Source organism: Condylura cristata, unplaced genomic scaffold, assembly GCF_000260355.1.
Source record: "Condylura cristata isolate star-nosed mole 26May11 unplaced genomic scaffold, ConCri1.0 scaffold00011, whole genome shotgun sequence".
Classification (NCBI taxonomy): Eukaryota; Metazoa; Chordata; class Mammalia; order Eulipotyphla; family Talpidae; genus Condylura; species Condylura cristata.
Window position 1 is genome coordinate 19501985 of NW_004567112.1, and position 19334 is coordinate 19521318.

Here is a 19334-nt window from a genome sequence, read left to right on the forward strand (position 1 = left end):
GGCAGTTTTTCCTTTACTATCTAACACATGTATTGAAACATTTCCCACAGTATATTACTGTTTTTCTGACTTGTAGCGTATTACCTGGACAGAGAATTTCCTTCATAGATAGCTAAATCTATTTGCCTTTCATTGCGTTTGTGTGTGTGAGTGTTTGTGTCTAGAAGTGTGTTTTTCCATGCCACTTACAGATGTACTTACATTCCTTAACTCTGATAAATATGTATCTTTATTTTCTCCTACTTTTGTGTTTCATTTATAACCTTCATTTTTTAATGCATTTGGAATTTGTTTTGATGTATCCTAACAGTGCTTGTACTGTTCAACTGGACAACGTGTGAGGAAACCTATTTATTCATTCATGCAGGTCTTTTGTTTCTGGTTTTAAAATAGCCTCAAAAAGCAAGGCTTAGATTGGGGTCCTCTTTAACCTAAAGGAAAAGCCCTTTTGGTATAGATGCTACCACATCAGCTGCAATCCATTCAAAAGACCCCTCAGAACTCCTCGGGGGAAGATAAGCCTCCCAGGCCAGGAGCACTGAGTGACGAGAAAGGTGCCGGGGACTGAGGAGATTTATGAGCTGACCGGGAGTGAACAGGAAGGCATTACTTACTCTGACCAGCAACGTCCATGTTAGAGTTCCAGTTCAAAAAGTCGGAAACAGACTGTGAAAGTAGAAATACAAACATGAGTGTATGTTGTTATAAAATTACTTAAACGTAAGGCCCTGAGTCTGTGTGTAGAGAAAAAGAGAACTAATAGAAAGAGAAAGGAATCTTGCAAATCTGTACCTACTGCAAGCTTACTATTGGAATCTGGGTTCATTTGTGAGTGTTTTGTGATTCAGAAAGAGATGCTATCTATAACCAACCTATATTGCTTATCTAAGCGGATAATTGCACTCCTCGCTCCCAGGTAGGAGAAGGATGCAGTGGGCTACAGAATGACACATTTAATTGCCTTGATTCTTTTCACATAAAGAAGTTGGAGCATTGTCTGTGCAAGACCTGAAAAGAAAAAAAAAAAAAAACCCTAAATGACTTTAGAGAATTTGCCATCCAAGGAAAGCACCAAGTTTTTATTTTTGGTGTGAAACATACACGGGGAATTTGTTAGCTCTGTGAATACCTCATCTGATTTGGTTCTTAATTCATCCTGTAAAACGCTACGCACACTGCCCTTGTGTCTGCTCGCCGGCCTCCATGCAGGAGGGCCACCAAATGTGTCTGTCCTAGCGAGACACTGGGCTCTCACTCAGACCCTGTGACAAACGCCTGCCTCCAAAAAGTTCACCTCTTCTGTTACGATTCAAAACGGGCTCCTACCACGGTGCTCCTGGAGAATAAGAAAGACTCTTTTTATTCAAAGTAAATTCAGAATATAATGGTCAGAGAGCTAGTTGATGTCCCTCCACCCGCTGCCGGCATATTCCCACTCTTTCTTCAAGCCCCTGTGCTCCACTGTGGCTGCAGATTGAATCAACAGGGGAGCTTTAAAAAAAAAAAAAAAAAATCCTACTGCCCAAGCCTCACCCCAGGCCAATTAAACGAAAATCTCTGGGCTGAGGCCCAGGCACCAGTATTTTTTAAAGCTCCCCAGGTGACTCAAATGCGTAGCCAAGCTTGAGAGTCATGGTCCCTCTAGTCGGTGCTGGAATCAGATCCCAGCTGATTTGCATCTTTAATGTCACCCAGATTCTAGTCTGCTTGCAGGCACTAAGCCATTTTGCCAAAGGTGTGAACATGCAGGAGTGCGGGAGTTTGCTCTGAGCGACTGCAAGGGTGTGCTCCGCTCCCCGAAGGCTTCGTTGTTTGTTTTGTTCTAACTCCCAGATTAGTAATGTACAGATCGTTGTGCAGATTAAAGGATTATAAAATGTTTTTTATATTTTACAGTGAATTGACATCTTAAACCAAGATGTTGGAGAATCCAGGGTTTTCACTGTTGTTTTCTGAGAGATGTTCATTCGCTCTCGGCTGGAGAATACATTTTCTTTCAGCTGGCTCCCAGCAGCTGGAATGTCTCTGCATAGCTGTCCATCAAGGCTGTGATCTCCCCTCCCCACCTCCACTTTGTTGAGGACCCTCATGGCAGGCAGAGATTTCCACTCCATTCCAGATGAAATCCGGGTAGACAAGCACATCAGGGGAAGCTAAGATATTTCTCAGCAGTTAGTGCTAAACTTGAGAGGCAGAAAAGCAGAGCGCGCAGGCCGTTCTGGTGCACCGAGAACCCCTTATCTTCTCTTTTCTTCCTGCCTCCCAGAAGTGGTAGCTTGGGAGAGGGACCCCTATCGCAACTCAGCCCTAGAGTAATGCCAGGACCCTGAGGTAGCAGATCCCCGGCTCGGAGCACAGGTGGTGGGGAAGTGGCTCACGCCAAAGGGGGCTGGAGCTCCGGGCAGGAGCAGCTGGTGCGCTTCTCTCCTTCCCCGGGTGCCAGGCACACACCTTTGCACGCTGGCATGTGCTGGAACAGAGACTGTGCCCCCTGGGCTCCTCACCTTTCCCTTTGAAAGTAGAGCAGTGCACGTGACATTAGGGGAACCCTTCATCACAACCCAGTAAAACAGACAGGCATCTCTGGGTTTAGCAACTGAATAGGCCTCTGGGGCATCGGGGCCTTCTGTAGGGATGGAACTAACTTTGGGCGTAGCTCATGGGCTCTCTCACACTTACCTCTGGGAAACCGTGCACAGGGCACACATGCACACTACCCACTACCTCTTCCAGCGCCACACATTTGGCTGGGGAAACCTGTTCTCTACCCACAGAGGATACTTTAATTCTGAGGCAAGACAGGCCACAACACGGTAGAGGAGAGCTGGAGTGAGGTGAGATAAATTCTGATGAAGCAGAGAAGAGATGAATTCTGACCTGGGAAGCCCTCAGGGCTGAGGGCTTTGAGCTAGAGCTGAAAATGAGTAGGACTTTTAGGCAATACTGGAGGGCAGTGGTTCCCAGGGGACAGGATGAGTCCCTAGAGATTCAGAAGCATAAAAACTCAAGGCCCTGTTCTTCGGGGAATGACAGTGATGGGTCTGGTCAGGCACCTCACAGGATGGGAATGAAGGATGCGTTTTGGGCTAAGGTGAAGAGAGCACAAAAACATTAGGAGCAGGCTACAGAAGACTCAGAATTCAGACTGAGCTGGGTTTCTCCTTTTGTGTCTCCTGATGTAATGTCTTAATCACAGTGCAACTGGCCACATGTTGCATGTTTCCATGCTTTCTGTCTCAGCAGCACCTTTTGTAACTGAACTTGCACAAAACATGAGCAGTAAGGCCCTAGTGATGCCCTTTCCACAATATTGACGGATGTCAGCTCGGGACACCGTGTCTACAATGGGAAGGGGATGGAGCTAACCACAAGTGGTGTCTCCCTAGCTGTTATTATTAGTATTATTATTCAATTTATTTATATATGCATACAGAACTGGGGCTCAGGCCAGAGGTGCAGGGGTGGTGAGAGGATTCACCACAGGCAGAGTGGGGAACAAAACAGGCAGATTGACAGAATACACTGCTGAGGGGAGAGTGGGTGGGACAGGAAAGGGTTGCTGTGCCATGTGGGTCAGCTCCCTGGCTGGGGATCGAACTTGTGCTGAAGCAACTTCAGCCTGCTTCGCACTACTGTGCCCTGACCCGTTGAGCCACTTGGGAGCGCCCTCCCTGGTTTTTATAGCTGGTTTGTGTCCTGGGCTTTGTGAGTGATACACATCTGACATGGAACTTTGAGATGGCCACAGAACCAAATCGTCTTCCCAAACTGCCCCCAGGTAGTTCTCTCATCTGTTGGAAATTAACAGTATCAGGATAAATCCAGGTTCTTTAGAGAACTCTCATCTGGTCTGCCAAGTGTGCTAAGTTATTTTAAGCCATTGGAAACACATGGCAGAATCCCATTATGGCTTGGCCCATTATTCCCCACACTTGGGTAGAATATAGATCACACCATGACCCCCAAACCTAACTGCAAACCAGAAAAACCTCGATCCCTGACAACTTGCTTATAAAAATCCCCCACCTCAGCTTGCATGAAGAAGTTCTAGTATTTCCTCCGCTCGGTTGTACAAAGAAACTAGATCCAAACTCCCCATTATTTCTGTACACCCTCAAAGCACCTCAGTGACCAGGAACTTCATATGTGTGTGGGCTTTGTCGGCATAAAGAGGACAGGAGACGCTTACCAACATTTTCTCTCGTGCCCTCCCTCCTTCAGAATCTTCTCTTTTTAACCACCGTAGGAGAAGGGGTTGGAGTGTCCACCGGTCACATGAGAGAGGTTCACCCGGGGGAACTCAGCAAGAATTCATTTGAACCAATATCATAGGCAAGAAGTCACTGACCCGGGTGCCCTTACAAATTAGAAAATGAAAACAATCCCTCCAGCAGGCACACAGATCAAATACAGCTAAGCAGCACGCCGAGGGCAGACGTCCACAGCCTCGCCTCTCCGAGCCGGGGCTCCCCATAAGGCCCAGCAAAGGAGGCACCGCCCACTGGGTCCCAGAAGGAAGAGAGCTTTTGGAAATATTCTACCAGCTTCCAGGGGGAGCAAAAGCTTCAGGATACGCCTGGGAGGACCCCATCCTCCCATGTCCCCCCAGGAGGAGGGCCAGACAGGGGCCTTGAACAGCCCACGGCCTTTACTCCAGCTGGACACGTGGGGTGAGACTTTGGCCTGCTGCGGCCACTCCTGGATCAGCCCTCCTCAGTGGGTAGCGATCACTCGCGGTCATTTCAAAGGGACTTCCTCTCTAAGCTACCCCAGATGCACAGCCTTTGCCAGAACCAGAGGGGTGCACAGCCCCTCTGTTCTCAAACCCAGCCAGCTGCCCTCAGGGCCCTAACCTGCCCTGACCTGGGGAAGCTGCACATACCCGTCTCCTAGTCCAGCCAGGGGCCTGACGGGGGCGGCGGCGTCTGGGGGGCTGGGGGCCTGCAAATGCACACACAGGTGCAGGACGGCGGACTGGGGAGGGGCGACTAGGGGCGGGGAGCAGAGCAGCCCTGCGCCTCCAGCTTCGTGCCTGCGTGGCACCCTCCTAGCACTCTGGCAGGGGAGACAGCACCCCGGTGGGACTTGCAGCCTAGCTTCCACACCGCGTTCCAGGTGGGCCCTGCCCAGTGGGCCACAGTGAAGTTTTGTTGGGACTTGACTGACCTTGTGGTTTGTTCCTCCGGAAGGCCGAGCTCAGGGCACTGGTCCTGGCCATCCCCAGCGGGCTTGGGGGGCGGTTGGAGGGGGACGCACGTGCTCCTGCTTCCTGGGCACCGCTGCTAAGGCCTCTCTGCGGCATCGTTGTATAGAGCAAGAGTGACCTCTGGTGGCTCGTGGGGACGCACACTGGATCAGGGACTTGAAGGTTACTGAGGAGAGGTGCACATGCAAGCCTTCTCCTGCCTCTCCCTCTACGCCCCCATCCCGACTCCCTTCCTTTCCCTTCCTCCCTCATTGCTCTCATCATTTAACAACCCAGACATCGAGCAGAGCTGACAGGTGGCAGGCTGGGTCTGACAGTATTGAGTGCTACTGTGTGCGTGGGTGAACAGGAGCAGGACGGTGCAGGGTGAGTAGGAGAGGCAGCACCTGACCAATAGCAGAGAAGAGCAAGCAGTCAGGGGCTGGGATCCCTGGGCACCCCCCCCCCATTCCAAGTAAGGAGTGCGGGTGATGGGACCAATCTTAACTGGGGACCTTGATGGGGACCTGCCTTAACTGAAGGCCAGGAAAGGGACACTGCATGGGGGGTGGGGACGGGATAGAAAAGGTTCCTGACAGAGAGAACAGCCTGCACAAACCCCCCCAGGACAGAGATGGGGATTGAAGCAGCAGAGCGAAGGGCAGTGATGGGAGCTGGCGTGGGCTCGCAGGCCAGAGAGGTGGGTAGTGGCCCTGTAAGGAGTCTGGACAGTGTTTTAAGGTTGGGAGGGAGCCCCTGGATGCCTAGACAGAAATGATGCATTTGGATTTCCGTCTGTACGCGACCACTCAGGAGTTTTCACTAAACTCTGCCTCAAGCTTGCCATTAGGCTATAGGCTGCCCACCTAAAAAATATTCAAGCCAGAATCTTGGGGTTCTTCTGGTGTCCCTCACAGATGGAGACACCTCAGTTCAGAGAAGGCAAATCACTCCCTCAAAGTGGCCGAGGTGGGTCTGGTTATCTGCCCCTTCATCTCCTGCCCAAGACCCCAAGTACCCCAACCTAAGCCAGACATCAGCTGTATGGCTGCTCCCCAAAAATGCAGACGTCCCTGCCTCTGCCCCATGAAGTCCACTGAGGCCAGAGCAGAATCCATCAGGTAACCCTCCATACTCGCTAGACTGGCTCTCCAGGCCAGAACAGTTAAAAGCATCAAGGTCCGAGCCAAGATAAGACAAGAAGGTTGGAGGTTATAAACCAGGTGTTGGATGAGGCGTGGGGAAGAGTGGGACCCAGCCAAGAGGTTTCCGTGGACAGCAGAGGGCTTGACTGCAAATTGACATATCAAATCCCATTTGAAACAGCATGTAAAATAAAGAAAACAAGTTTGGGAATTGCAGAGTAACTCAGACTTTGTAAAAACAGATGGTGATAAAATACAGTTGTCCCAATATTTGGATAATTTAAATGCCCTTAACAACTCAAAGCACACGAGGGAATTAGAGAAACAGTTCAATTTAGGGTCATTTAACATTTGGTTTAAAAAGTCACGGGCCAGCAAGGAGCAAGGAGGTCTCGATATAGGATGAAAATGTGATAAGAAAGGAAGAGAGAAACACAGTCCTGGAGAATGCCATCTGGAACCAGAGATTACTATGAAATAGTAGACAGAGGTGTCAGAGGCCTGAATTCCAGACAGAGCTTAGCCACCTATTAGCTCTGTGACCTTGCCCAGACCACTTAGCTCTCTGACCTTGTTTCAATAGTAAAGTTACAATAATAATAAAGTACTTGCCCCATGAGCCTCCCAGGGCTCTTCAGCAATCCCAAGGGAGGTCAGATAGGGCATCAGTTCAGACCTCAGCTCTCCCACTGACTTAGGCGAGTTTAACTCCTAACTGAGCTGCGTTGAACGCCTGCTCAACTTGGATTTCCTCGCCTGGCACAGAGGGGCGCTGGCACCTGCCTCGGGTGCTAGTCGCAAGGACTAAGTGCAGCAGCGTAAGACACTGGATAGAGTTTTTTGTGTTGTGTTCAGCAGTGGCTGACTTTGATGATTTGCATGATTATGTTTCTACCTTAGAAGTAGTTTAGTCCACAAAAAGAAAGTTTAGGGTAACCGTTAGCATGATAGAAATTCACTGAGCAACAGGATAAATATTAACAGAAAAGTCTAAGCAGAAAAATGAGAATGGAAGTGGCAAAGCCTGTGGTCTGTCTTCATAATGAAGGGACTTTGTAGATAAAAATATATGAGGACTCAAGGTCTCACAGAATTAATTCATGTTGATTTAGCAAAGAGATGGTCAAACAGATCTTTTTCTAAGGGTGAAAAACACTAGCAATGATCAATAGCCTCATGTCAGTCTGGGATAAGGTATCTAAAGAGTGACTGTGAGAATCATGATAATTCAGTTTTTATCTAAAATCTGCAGAGCCACTGAGACCAAGAGTAATTGGCACGTTAATGAAATCTGTAAGGACACTGGAGACCCTCCAGGGACCTGGAGAAACTCAACCTAGGAAGATCAGAAAGAATGCTGAGGAGCTCAGTGTATTCATTGGTTCAAAAAACATTCTGTCCCTCCTCTGTGCCAGCCACCTTGTTAGGCACCCAGGATTTTGGGATAACAGACATGACCACTTTCCTCTCCACACGTAGCCCAGGGAGACTGGAGCAAGTGAATTTCTATCATCCAGGGAGGGTTTTATGCCTGTGTTTGTTTAGGAGACTAAGGAGCACACAGATGGGGCTCCTGACCTAGCCTGTGGGTCAGAGAAGTTTCCCCAGAGAAGACAAAGCCTGAGCAGACCCTGGCAGTTGCCTCACAGAGGAGAAGCACCAGAGACCAAAGGCCAAGTCACGGAAATCAGTCTCGCTAGAGCCAGGGGGCAGACCTCTTCAGGAGTGAGGGTGCTTGTGTTTGGCCCACAAATGTCACGGCCCTCCCACAGGCTGGCAATTGTCCTTGTAGAACCTCTTGCTTGAACAAAGCACATGATGTCCTCTCCTCCCCAAATCTCTATTTGCAAGTTTCAAATGAATGTATGTCTTAGTAATCCCAACACTGTCGACTGGCATTTACATGTGTAATTGCTGTACTTTTTAATGAACTTGTGTATTTTAATCCCGACGGTATCCATGTATGTTTTTATTTAAGAGATACCTCATCTATGTGCAGGACCTACTAGATTTCCGTCATGACAATCTGTTCATGCACATATGGAGGACGTCTTTTCCCTAGCTGCCAGCACATCCCACCCACCCGCAGAAGCCTGTGATCCAAGTTAGGCTTGGCGTTGGGGGTCTGCCAGAGCTGAGACTGCAGAAGGAGCTGGAGCTTTACTGTCCTCATGAAGGTGGAAGGGAGGGCGTTGTTGAGAACTGGAAGCCGTGACAGCAGTGGCCACTCGATGGGGGAGGGCTAGAAGGCAGGTGCTGAACTAAAGTAAAGCTGAAAAGTAATTAAGGTAAAATTGGTTGGACTTAGTGGCCCCAGACACGGGACTCGGGAGGGCCTCAGGTGGCTCCCAGCTTTCTGGCTTAGGTAACTGGATGGATTATAGGGCCAGCAAGAAAGATAGCAAGAAACGTGAATGCAAGATTTTGATTTTGGACTTTGAGGGTCCTGTGACCAGTCCAGTGGGCACAGCTGTACAGTTGGGAGGTATCAACAGTAGACGAAGTCCTGGGTGTAGGCAGTAGCACCTGGTGTGAGGATGGAAAGAGAAGATATCCTAGGACAAAGCCCTGGAGCCCCAGCATCTGAGAGGCAGGGAGAAGAGACCCGACGCCTTCAAAAGGAAACACCCCTAGCACTGAAGGAGGAAAGGCAAGACACCCTGAGAACCAAGGGAGGGGCAGCCTCTGGGAAGGGGGCCTGAGACTCTTCAAGTGCAGTCAAGTTCAAGGACCAGTAGCTCATCTACCCCTAACAACAAAGAGAACAAAAACCTCTGTCCCACTTACACGGCTCCTGAGGCTTCCAAAGCACTTTTGTGTGTTATTTCATTGCCTTCACACCACAGCCTGTACCATGTTCCAGACATAGGATTGCCAGACTTGCCATAGCCCTCTAGCAAGTTAGCGCCCTGGCTTCTGAACTAGAGGTCAGTCGAGAGGCTTTGGCCCTGCTCTCCAGTTCCACTCACACCCACACTCCTAACCAGCCAGCAAGGAAATGAGAATGGGGCACTTCCAGAACTGCTCAGCATTGTTAGTGTAGAAGTGCGAGGGCTTGCTGACCGCACTTTGCTGTAACCTTCCCAGAGGCCAGATAGGTCAGTGTTCGAACCTGGAGGGGCCTCACCCCTCCCCAGGAGGATGACTCACATCTGATGCGTGCATAAGAGAGATGGATCACTGATTAAAAAGGGGGCGGGGGGAGGACCATCGAGTGCTCTCAGCTGGAGAAGTAATACAAACTTGGAAAGATACACTACTACCATTGAACTTGTATTTGATGGTACAGATTTCTGGTTGTTAAATCTCCACACCAGGCCCTCCCTGGTGGCGCAGCGGGTTAAAGCACAGCACTGAGAATCTAAAGCCACTTCCGCATGAGTTCGATTCCCGCCTGCCCCAGAGGTGACCACATGGCGTGGCAGACCTCTCCTGACCCGCCCACTGCTCCCCTCAGCAGTGTACTTCGTCGATCTGCCTGTTCTGCTCCCCACTCTGTCTCTGGTGAATCCTGTCACCCTCCGCATCTCTGGCCTGTACCCCAGTTCTGTATGAATAAATAAATAAATCTTTAAAAAAAAAAATCTCCACACCAGCCGAAACAAAGCACAACTTCATCAGGCTGAATCCCTTTCCTCAGCCTGACTCCCACTCCAAGGAATAGCCTGTCTTGATCAGAAGAGTCGCTGGATTTTGGAGCAAAAGTTCCTTGCATATTTGATGAGGTCTTCTCCTCAGCTTTCCATTCTTGCCCTTTTGCACCATCCGGAGGCAGGCCCCGCTCCTGACACAGGAGACCCCTGCTCTCATTCATTCCTCAGTGCTAATGACAAGAGGAGGGGCTTGCCGCCACTGGCATGTTGGATCTGGACTGGAACCAGCCTTATCCACTTAGAGCCAGGCCTGGAGCCGTTTCTCTGCCTCGCTCTCCATTGGGAGCAATTCACCAGACACTGAGCTTGGGAATTCACTGCCCTGCCTGGCTTTGCTGATTCTCTCTGCGCCTGTCTATCATTCACAGCCCAGGAGAAACCCTAAGTGAAGCTCTCTATATCAATCTCTAACATTTTATTCTCTTTCGAGCTCAGATGATATCACTGCAATGTTATCAGATGGGAAGTTGGGTCAAGCCCAGAAACAGTCATCACTAAGCAATGTTGATTCTCTGAGGGTGACTCAGCCTGGCTTCCAGCTGGTAGCCTGGTGCTGGTCTTTTCTACTGCTGTATAAAACTGAACGTCACCTTGGGTACTTGGCTGTATGAGTCACTCCCCAGTCAGGAACAACTGGGAAGGTCTCCATCATCTGTACCACAGGCAGTGGTGGGCAGAGTGGCTCCCTTCTCTAAGTGTGTGGTGGAGGTGACCCCGTCTCAGGGCTGACGGTGCTGGGCATAGGACGAGGAAAGTGAGCAGGATGGGGGAACTTGATCACAGCTGCCTGCCTTCTCACCTCCTTTGCTTAAATGAAATCATCTGTTAAATATTGCATGTGAAAACTCCTTCTTAGATTAGAAAGGGAGAGTGGTGAGATGTCTCTGTCCTCTTCCGAACAGACAGGGAATAATGTCAAGTCTCAAATCTGTCAAATAAATTTATGAAAGAAACAAGTTAAATAGGAAATCTGCAGTCATCTTAAGTCTATGTATCGATCCGCAGGTTAAAAACTCTTTAGTAGCGGGCCCTCCCTGGTGGCGCAGCAGGTTAAAGCACAGCACTAAGAAGCTTAAGCCACCTCCGCATGAGTTCGATTCCCGCCTGCCCCGGAGGTGACCACATGACGTGGCAGACCTCTCCTGACCCACCCGCTGCTCCCCTCAGCAGTCTACTTCATCCATCTGCCTGTTCTGCTCCCCACTCTGTCTCTGGTGAATCCTCTCACCCTCTGCATCTCTGGTCTGTACCCCAGTTCTGTACATATGAATAAATAAATAAATCTTTAAAAAAAAAAAAAACTCTAGTAGAAAAGCCAAACTGAACTGCTATTGTGACTTAACACGCCACAAGAATAGGCACGGGACACCTTCAGCCTCTGCGTGGCCGACCCTTCTACCTACCTGCATGACGTGTCTCTGGGACTAGCCTTCCTGTGCCCAAGCCTGGCTCCCGGCTGGGTGACCTTGGCAAATCCCCTAGCCCCGCTGGGGAGAATGGGAACGAGACAGCCGTTTCTTCAGCGTGCAGCTGAAGGCCGGACTGCACTGTTGGAGAAAGCACCCGGGGGAGGGCTCCGGGCACAGCCAGGTCGGTCACGTCAGCCCGCATCAGACTGGCAGGCCCTGGGGGCTGCCGGTGTGGTGGCTCCCTTCCAACTCAGTAACAAGCCCCTGCTGTTTTCCCTCGCGCAGGTCAGTGCAGCTGAATGGCCAGCCCTTAGTGATGGTGGACGATGGCACCCTCCCAGAACTGAAGCCCCGCCCCCTGCGGGCCGGCCGGACATTGGTCATCCCCCCGGTCACCATGGGCTTTTATGTGGTCAAGAATGTCAATGCTTTGGCCTGCCGCTACCGATGAACCTGCCTCACTCTCAGCAGCCACCAGCGGACCTGCTGGCTGGCTTTCCACTCCTTTGTGCTATCAGTATCCTTATTTTTCAACCATCTTAACAACCAACCAGTCTCTGCTGCCCCATCCTGCTGGTATCAACACAGACTTGCCTCCAAAGAGACAAATGTCATCTATGTGAACTTAGCCTTGGTGGGCCCCAACCACCCTGAAGGAAAAGGTGGACACGGTGGGTTGTGTGTGAGCACAGGCGTGGTGTGGGATGGCGCGCTCGGGCCCTGTGCACCGCCCGGACACAGCGAACCCTACACGCCCAGACAGCTGCCTCCTAGCAAGTCTCACGACCCTGGTCACACAGCGACGGGACTATGGACCTCACTAGGCCTGTGGCTGCCGCCCTCTGAAGAAGATGAAGAGGGAAGCGCTGGGCGGACCTTCCCGAGTCCAGTCCTCTTGTCACGCCTTCCTTTTGTCTGTCCCCTGCTGTTGCTCAGGGCTTCCTGTCACCTCTCCCCCTGGGGCACGTGGTGAGTCAGCGCGGGGCTGCTGGGCGAGCTGCTTGTGTAATTTCCCGCTGACGTACGAGTGTGTGCATCTGGGTTCCTGACAGTGGCATCCATCACCGGCTACTCCTCTGGGAAGCGGGTCCTTCAAAAGTAAAATTGCAATCATACTCCAGACTTTGTAAGAAGGTTCTATTCCTCTGTGAATCTAGACTCCCCAGGGTTGGCATGGAAGTCAGGTAACAATATCCACTGAGTGGAAAGCAATGTGTTAGGCACCACAAAAAGCAATCACCATCCATCATGAGGCTGCGCTGTGCGGGAGAGTTTTAGTGCAAAGAGAAAGCTAAACCATGACACTAACCCATGATACGAGCGTACACACACACACACACATCAACTGGACAGACCTCAAAATTCAGAGGATGAGAGTCGGTTGGGGCCAGCCCTGAATGGTTTGCTATAAACCCAAAATTATCACTATAAGAACATGGAGTCTGGTCTTCCTGCCTGTCCCTGGTCTGCCTTCTGCCTCCCAGTGGCACTTACTAGGCGGAAACCAGATCAGGCCATCGCCGGTGACCACGTGGTTCCAGAGGGACTTATCTGAGCATAGAGCTAGCTTGCAGTTTGCCATGTGGGTCAGGGAAGCCTGGAATCCAAGGTCACATGGGGATCTGTGGGATGGCGGTTGGGAAACTCGAGAGTGGGGGGTGATTGTTAGGTCACCGACGTTCAGGATGAAGGACCTTCTGTGTGACGAAAGGCCTTTGCAAACGTGCCACAAGTGAAGTGGCTTTCTTTTCTGTGGGAGTGATTTTCTTTGTCGGAGTAAATGGCGCAGATGGTGTTTTTTTCAAAGGAGGGACATTTGACACTGTCAGGACTCCAATTTCTGCCATTGGGAAGCGAGAGAATTGGAGGAGGGGAGATGGCTTAAGATGTCCAGCAGAAATGAGCCAGAAGGTAAGAGACTGGAGGTGGATCAGACAAGAGAAAGGTAGCATAGTCTCAGCGTGGAGGACTGAGAACTCAGGAGAGAGAAGCTGCCCAAAGCCTCATTTCATCAGCGGGGAAGAGAGTGGACTCCATCTCCAACGTGTCTGTTACTAGAGACAAGAGCATAGGAGGTATGTGCTTAGGCATGAAGAAAGGGGAATCTGAGGACAGGGCTGAGCCTGTCAGTGGTGAGCAGGAGGTGCAGAGCCTGCGTGTGACTCATGGCTGCCCAGAGGGGCCCCCTTTTCCAGTAGCACGCATCTCCCGCTGATGCTTCAGCCCTAGAGGAGCATGAGGCAGCAGTGCTAAGATGGGGTATAGAAAGGAGAAGCGGCTGAGGAAAGCAAGGAAGAGAGAAGCAAAGAGAAAAACAGACAATGTTGTTTTTTCAAACTGTCAAAAAAAATGTGCAGGTATCAAGTTTTCTTCTTTATATTGGGCCCTGGTACAACACCAGTTGCCAGAGGGCCCGGTGGGCCCTGCCCCCCCCGCCCCCTTTTTTCTATGAGGTGTGGAGGGGCCTCTAGTTTGCGCGTGGTCACCAGGAGAATGGGTGACTGAACTGCTAAGGCTCCAGAGCCTGTTCGGCTCACGGCCAAGTTCGGTGGCTGCCCAACTCACAGACGCTCCACTTTCACCCCCCCCCCCCACACACACACACACAAGCTCTGCTAATTCAGGGCCACCGGGGCCTCCGGGTGCTGTTCAAACACTCAGCAAATTAGTGCTGATTCTTTACCAGGACTCTGCCCTTGCAGAAGCCAGGCACTTCCTGCTGCTTTGGTCTTTCCCTGCATTTTAGATGCTACTAAAAGGTGTGGGGTTTTTTTGATTAATAAAGGGAGTGGAGGGAATCTGTGAAATTTATCTTTGGAGTCCCATGAGTCTAACTTTGCAACTGTCTCATGGATGAAGTTATTGCATTGTTCAGAGGACACCAAGGAACTTACTACATCACATTCCATACAGGTTTCTGCACAGGATATCTATCGCAGCTTTTCCCTTCTGCGGTGGGGGTAATACTAAGTCAGTGAGGATGCCTCCTGATAAGAGGTCCATGCATCACCCTCCCCTCCAAAGACAGCATGTGGCAAACTCGGCACCAGGAGCCACACGAGCCGCTTGCCTTGTCCTGGGGCCCAGGACAAAGACCTCATCCACCAGCTTCCGCAGGTCAGATTTTTCTTCCTAAAACATGACATGGCTGAGACAGAAATCTAAGACTTAAGAGCCACTTCATTTTGAACCAAACAATGGGCTTGTGGAAATGCTCATTTGAAAGCATAATAATGTGTAATGAGAAGTCTGTGCCTTTTGTTGAAATGATTTTCTGCTCTTCCTGCCTCTAGGAATGATTTTCTTTCTCCTTCCTTATCGCAAAGGCTCAGAACAAATTCTCATTATTATTAGAAGAGAAAGTCTCAATTCTTCTAGTGCCCAGAAAAGGCTGCAATTGTGGGATATTAGCATTCTCTTTGGTTAGAGAAAAGCTTGGTGGTTTAAAAAAAAAAAGAAAAGACCTGGGTTATAGTGAGACTAAGGCATGGGACTCCTGGCAGCGCCTTCAGCAGCTGCAGCCCAGCAACAGAGCAGCCCAGGGGCAGATGGGCCAAGCCCTGCCACCCTCAGACGGGGAGAGACCCCCACCAAGGGCTTCCAGCACCGGGGAGCCTCTGCAGCCTCCTTAGCAGGGCCGGGGGGAGGCCAGGAACTGGTCTGGGCCAGGCCTAGCAGGCACAGCAGCTCCCCTCCATGCTCGCGGCCCTCGAGTTTGGGATGGAAGCAGCTGTAGGATTCACCCTGAAAACCCACTGGGAGTGGCCTTGTTTCTGAAACAAAAGGGCTGTGTGTGACATCTGCAGGAGCAAAGGCAAAACAGGTGAATTCCCTTCAACAATGAAAACATTTGGGCAGGAAAAGACACTTAAAGATCGAAATACCAGTAGCGTAGACAAACAATAGAGATGTGGCCATGGAGGAGGCAAGGGACACAGACACGCAAATACCCTGACTGCCTCTGAGTCTCTCTCAGCCTCTGCAGCGCTGCCCCATCCGTGCTCTGCTCACCCTCTGTTAACTGAACTCTCCAGTGGTGCACCTCCCGGCTGCCAGCCACTTTACCCCCCTCCCCCACAGCCCAAGGAAAGCTGCTGTACCAAGAGGGAATTAAGTTTTGATTGTAGACTCGTTTGCAATCTTTTCTTAGGATGCAGCAGAATTGAAAATTAGATAGTACGTTCTCTTCTTCTCAGAGAAAGAGTTGTTATCAGATCCAGACAACTGGAGCGTATAGAATCACTTCCTCCAACTTCCACGAGCAGGGACAGGCTTGTGATGCCCGGTCCTGTGACAAGAATTTGGAGCATCAGAAGGAGTCTGAGGTGGTCCAGTAGCGGAGTGGTGGGGCTGGGGCTGGGACCCGGATCTGTTCTCACCGCACCCAGCTCTCTCCTTGGACTGGCTGGGTCAGCTTTTTCGCATTGGTGTGTTGTCCACGGCTCGCTTTCTTAATATCCTGTGCATTTTCAGGGAACCCTGGCAATGCCTTTGCCCGGGACAGTTCAGCTCCTGTTTGCGGGTCGGGGCCAGCCGGCAGCTCTCCTGAGGGTACAGAGAGCTCTCCCCTTCCCTGGTCACCCCTTCCCTGGCCTGGAGTGTGAGTCCCGCTCTCCCGGCCCACCAGAGGCTCGCTTCATCTGCTCCTCTCCATGTCTCCCTATAAAACAGTGTCAGAGATAGCTCCCACAACTACCACCCACCCATTTCTAAGCTCTGAAGGTAAGTGGCAGAATTTAAACCCACATACCCGCTGTCTCAGAGTACTTTGGCAGCTTCTCTAAGCCTTCCCAGACTGAATTATAAATCTCTTCATCGTTACCCTTGGGATGTTATAGTGCTTGCAAATATTATTCTAAACCAAGAAAGCCAAAATAGAGCAAATCAATTGCTTTGCCAGTGATTTCCTTCCAATACCAGCGCAGCCCTGGGTGAGCCCAAAGACTGGCTCTGGCATGGCTCTCCCCCACCCAAAAGGAAAGGGAGCCCTTCTTTACTGCACCTGTCACACACATGACTCTTCTTGTTATTATTCATGAATATACTCTAGGATTATTTTTCATGTTGTAAATGTTATGTATTAAGTTATATTTTTTGGAAGAAGCAAAAAAAGAAAAGAAAAGAAAGACCTTAGTTTTATTCATCTGGAAGTAGGCAAATGAGTGCAAGAACATCTCCGAGGGAAATTCTCTTCCCTGTGCAGGGGATTTTAACAGGTCTTAGTATTTTCTTCCAGAAAACAATTTGTTTTAAGGTTTCCCAGAACCTGATGCTTGCAGAGATTTTGGGTCCATGAGGTAGTTTACATTTCAAGGTAATGTTTTGTAAGTAATAAAATGTGAATACTCTTAACGTTCTGTTCTCAGGGTGTTCTGTGGGGAGGGTGGAACACTGCTGTCCATGCTTTACCGTGACCCCAAACTGACAGCTGACGCACTAGCACCTCCTGTGATTCCTTGAGGAGCTGCCCTCTTGCCCTCCCCTCCCCCACGAGCTTTGCTTCAGGTCCCTAAAGTGGAAATTAAACTTTATAATTCAAATTAGATGCCATTGATTCTATTAGTTAGAGTAACTGTTAGCTGCAATAACGGGCAAACTCCAGAATCTCAATGGCTCAGCTCAATCAAAGTTCATTTTTACACATAAATTATGTAACATTCCATTGGTGGTGAAGGAGTCAGGCACTGGTGCACGGAACCCTTGCAAGGTCCACACTGACAGAGCTCTCTCGAGTCTACAGTGCTTGACTGCCAAAGATACTGTGAGCATCAACACGTGCCTGACACACAAAGCCAGGGTGCAGGGTCCCAAGGGAGTCCTTGAGTTACTTGATCGTTACTATCAACCAACTTGACCCAATTGACTTCTATAGATCATTCATTCCAGCAGAAGTATATGTAAACTTCTCAAGGCCACATGGACCATTCACCAATATAAACCATATACTCTATCATCAATAAACTTAAAAGGATTTTAAAGGATATCTTCTGACCAACTGAATTTGAAATGGAAACTACAGTAGAAAAATAAAAAAACAGAAAATCTCCAAATATTTGAAAATGACACACTTCTAAATAACCCAGGGGTCAAAGAAGAAATCAAAAGGAAAATCAGAAAGCATTTTGAGCTAGTTGAAAGTTAAAATGCCATATGTCAAAGTTTGGCTGCTGATAAAGGAATACTTGGGGAAAAGTTGTAGTTTCAAATACTTTTGTTAGAAAAGACAAAAGGTTTAAATCAGTGGGTTAGTTTCTACCTTAGAAACTAGGTAGAGATTAGATCCAAAGGAAATACTAAGTATAAGAGCAGAAAATGATAAAATATAAACTAGACCAATGAAAATTAAACAAAAGCTGCTTCTTAGAGAACATGAATAAAATCCTTTGTGTGCTTTAAATCCTTCTAAATGTTGGGCCCTCCCTGGTGGCGCCGCCAGTTAAAGCACAGCACTACCAAGCCAAAGCAGCTTCAGCAGCTCAATTCCTGACCAAGGAGCTGACCCACATGGCACAGCAGACCTCTGCTGCCTCGCCTGCTGCTCCCTCAGCAGTGTACTTAGTCAAGCCTGTTCTACTCCCTGCTCTGTCTGTGGTGAAGCCTCTCACTGCCCCTGCACCTCTGGCCTATACCCCAGTTCTGTATGCATAAATAAATAAATCCTTTAAAAAATCCTTCAGGGCCCTCCCTGGTGGCGCAGAGGGTTAAAGCACAGCACTAAGAAGCTAAGCCCACTTTAGCATGAGTTCAATCCCCACCGTGGGGGTGATCCACATGGCCCGGCAGACCTCTCCTGACCCGCCTGCTGCTCCCCTCAGCAGTGTACTTGTCCGTCAGCCTGTTCTGCTCCCCACTCTGTCTCTGGTGAATGCTCTCACTGCCTCTGCACTTCTGGCCTGCACCCCAGTTCTGTATGCATAAATTAATAAATAAATTTTTTTTAAAAAGCCTTCAAAAAATATTGAACAGAACTGAAAGCCCAGGAATAGATACACACTCAGACAGACTACATATATATATACATATATAGTCAATTGATTTGAGACAAATGTGCCAAAGTAAACCAGTGAAGGATTTTTCTCAACAAATGGTGCTAGAAAAATTTGATATTCAATGCAAACAAACAAAAAGTAAACCCCTTAACCCTTCTCTCACAGTAGCTACCAAAATCTAAATAAATCATAAATGGAAAACTGAGAAATATAAAACTTCAAAGAGAAAACAGGATAAAAAGTACTTTTGACCCTGACTTAGGCAAAGATTTTTTTTAGGTAGGTCACAAATGTCTGTTCTTCAAAAGTCACTATATAGGAGAAGATGAAAACACAAAGCCACAGACCCACAGAAAACAATAAAAAGAAGATAATTATTTGACATGGGATTGGTATTCAAATGTGTAAAGTAATCATGCAAATAATAAAAAGTCCAATTTCCAAATGGGCAACTGACCTCAACATTTTAGTGGAGATGAGATTTGCGTGTATTTTGACACAAAGAGCCTGGCCATAATTAGACTAGATACCTTGGATTACATAAACATTGAAAACTTGTGCTGTACATGAGACCATTAACAAAGCGAAAAGCCAAGCCTCGCTGTGGGAGAAAGTGGACAGGCAATCACAGCTCCAGACAGCCTAGGCACCCAGGAGCTTAGGCGGGGACTCAGACCTTTCCAAGATGCTCACAGCTACCCATCACCCCCTCAACCACTCCAGCCTACTACACAAGGTAAGAAAATCTTCCAAACGCCGGTTCAAAGCCAAGCCCCTGATGTGCCCGGCACAGTGGACACACCCTTAAAAAGAAATCCCTGCCTTGGCCTCCGGCCGCTGGGCCCTCAGAGACTGTCTCCTCCGAGAGGGCACCGAGGCCATCACCGAGGGGCGCTCTCCCCAGAGGGCCCAGCCACAGGCGGGGAGGCTGAACTCTGGTCCAGCCTGGCCCC

At 49.3% G+C, this 19334-nt stretch overlaps 2 protein-coding genes across 3 annotated transcripts in view; both read left to right on the forward strand.

Annotated features, from left to right (window-relative positions):
- The window catches only part of HPSE2 (heparanase 2 (inactive)), a 414871-nt gene extending 400844 nt beyond the window's left edge, over positions 1-14027 (forward strand). For both annotated transcript variants that reach the window (XM_004680550.2, XM_004680551.2), the window contains one exon: positions 11678-14027. In XM_004680550.2, the coding sequence (XP_004680607.1) occupies positions 11678-11843 (166 nt within the window). In that variant the 3' untranslated portion in view covers positions 11844-14027. The remainder of the gene's footprint in view (positions 1-11677) is intronic.
- A 5002-nt stretch (positions 14028-19029) lies between these two features.
- HPS1 (Hermansky-Pudlak syndrome 1) overlaps positions 19030-19334 on the forward strand; it is a 21960-nt gene continuing 21655 nt past the window's right edge. Inside the window, exon 1 of the mRNA XM_012723882.1 lies at positions 19030-19117. The gene's annotated coding sequence lies outside the window, so the exon portion shown is untranslated. The remainder of the gene's footprint in view (positions 19118-19334) is intronic.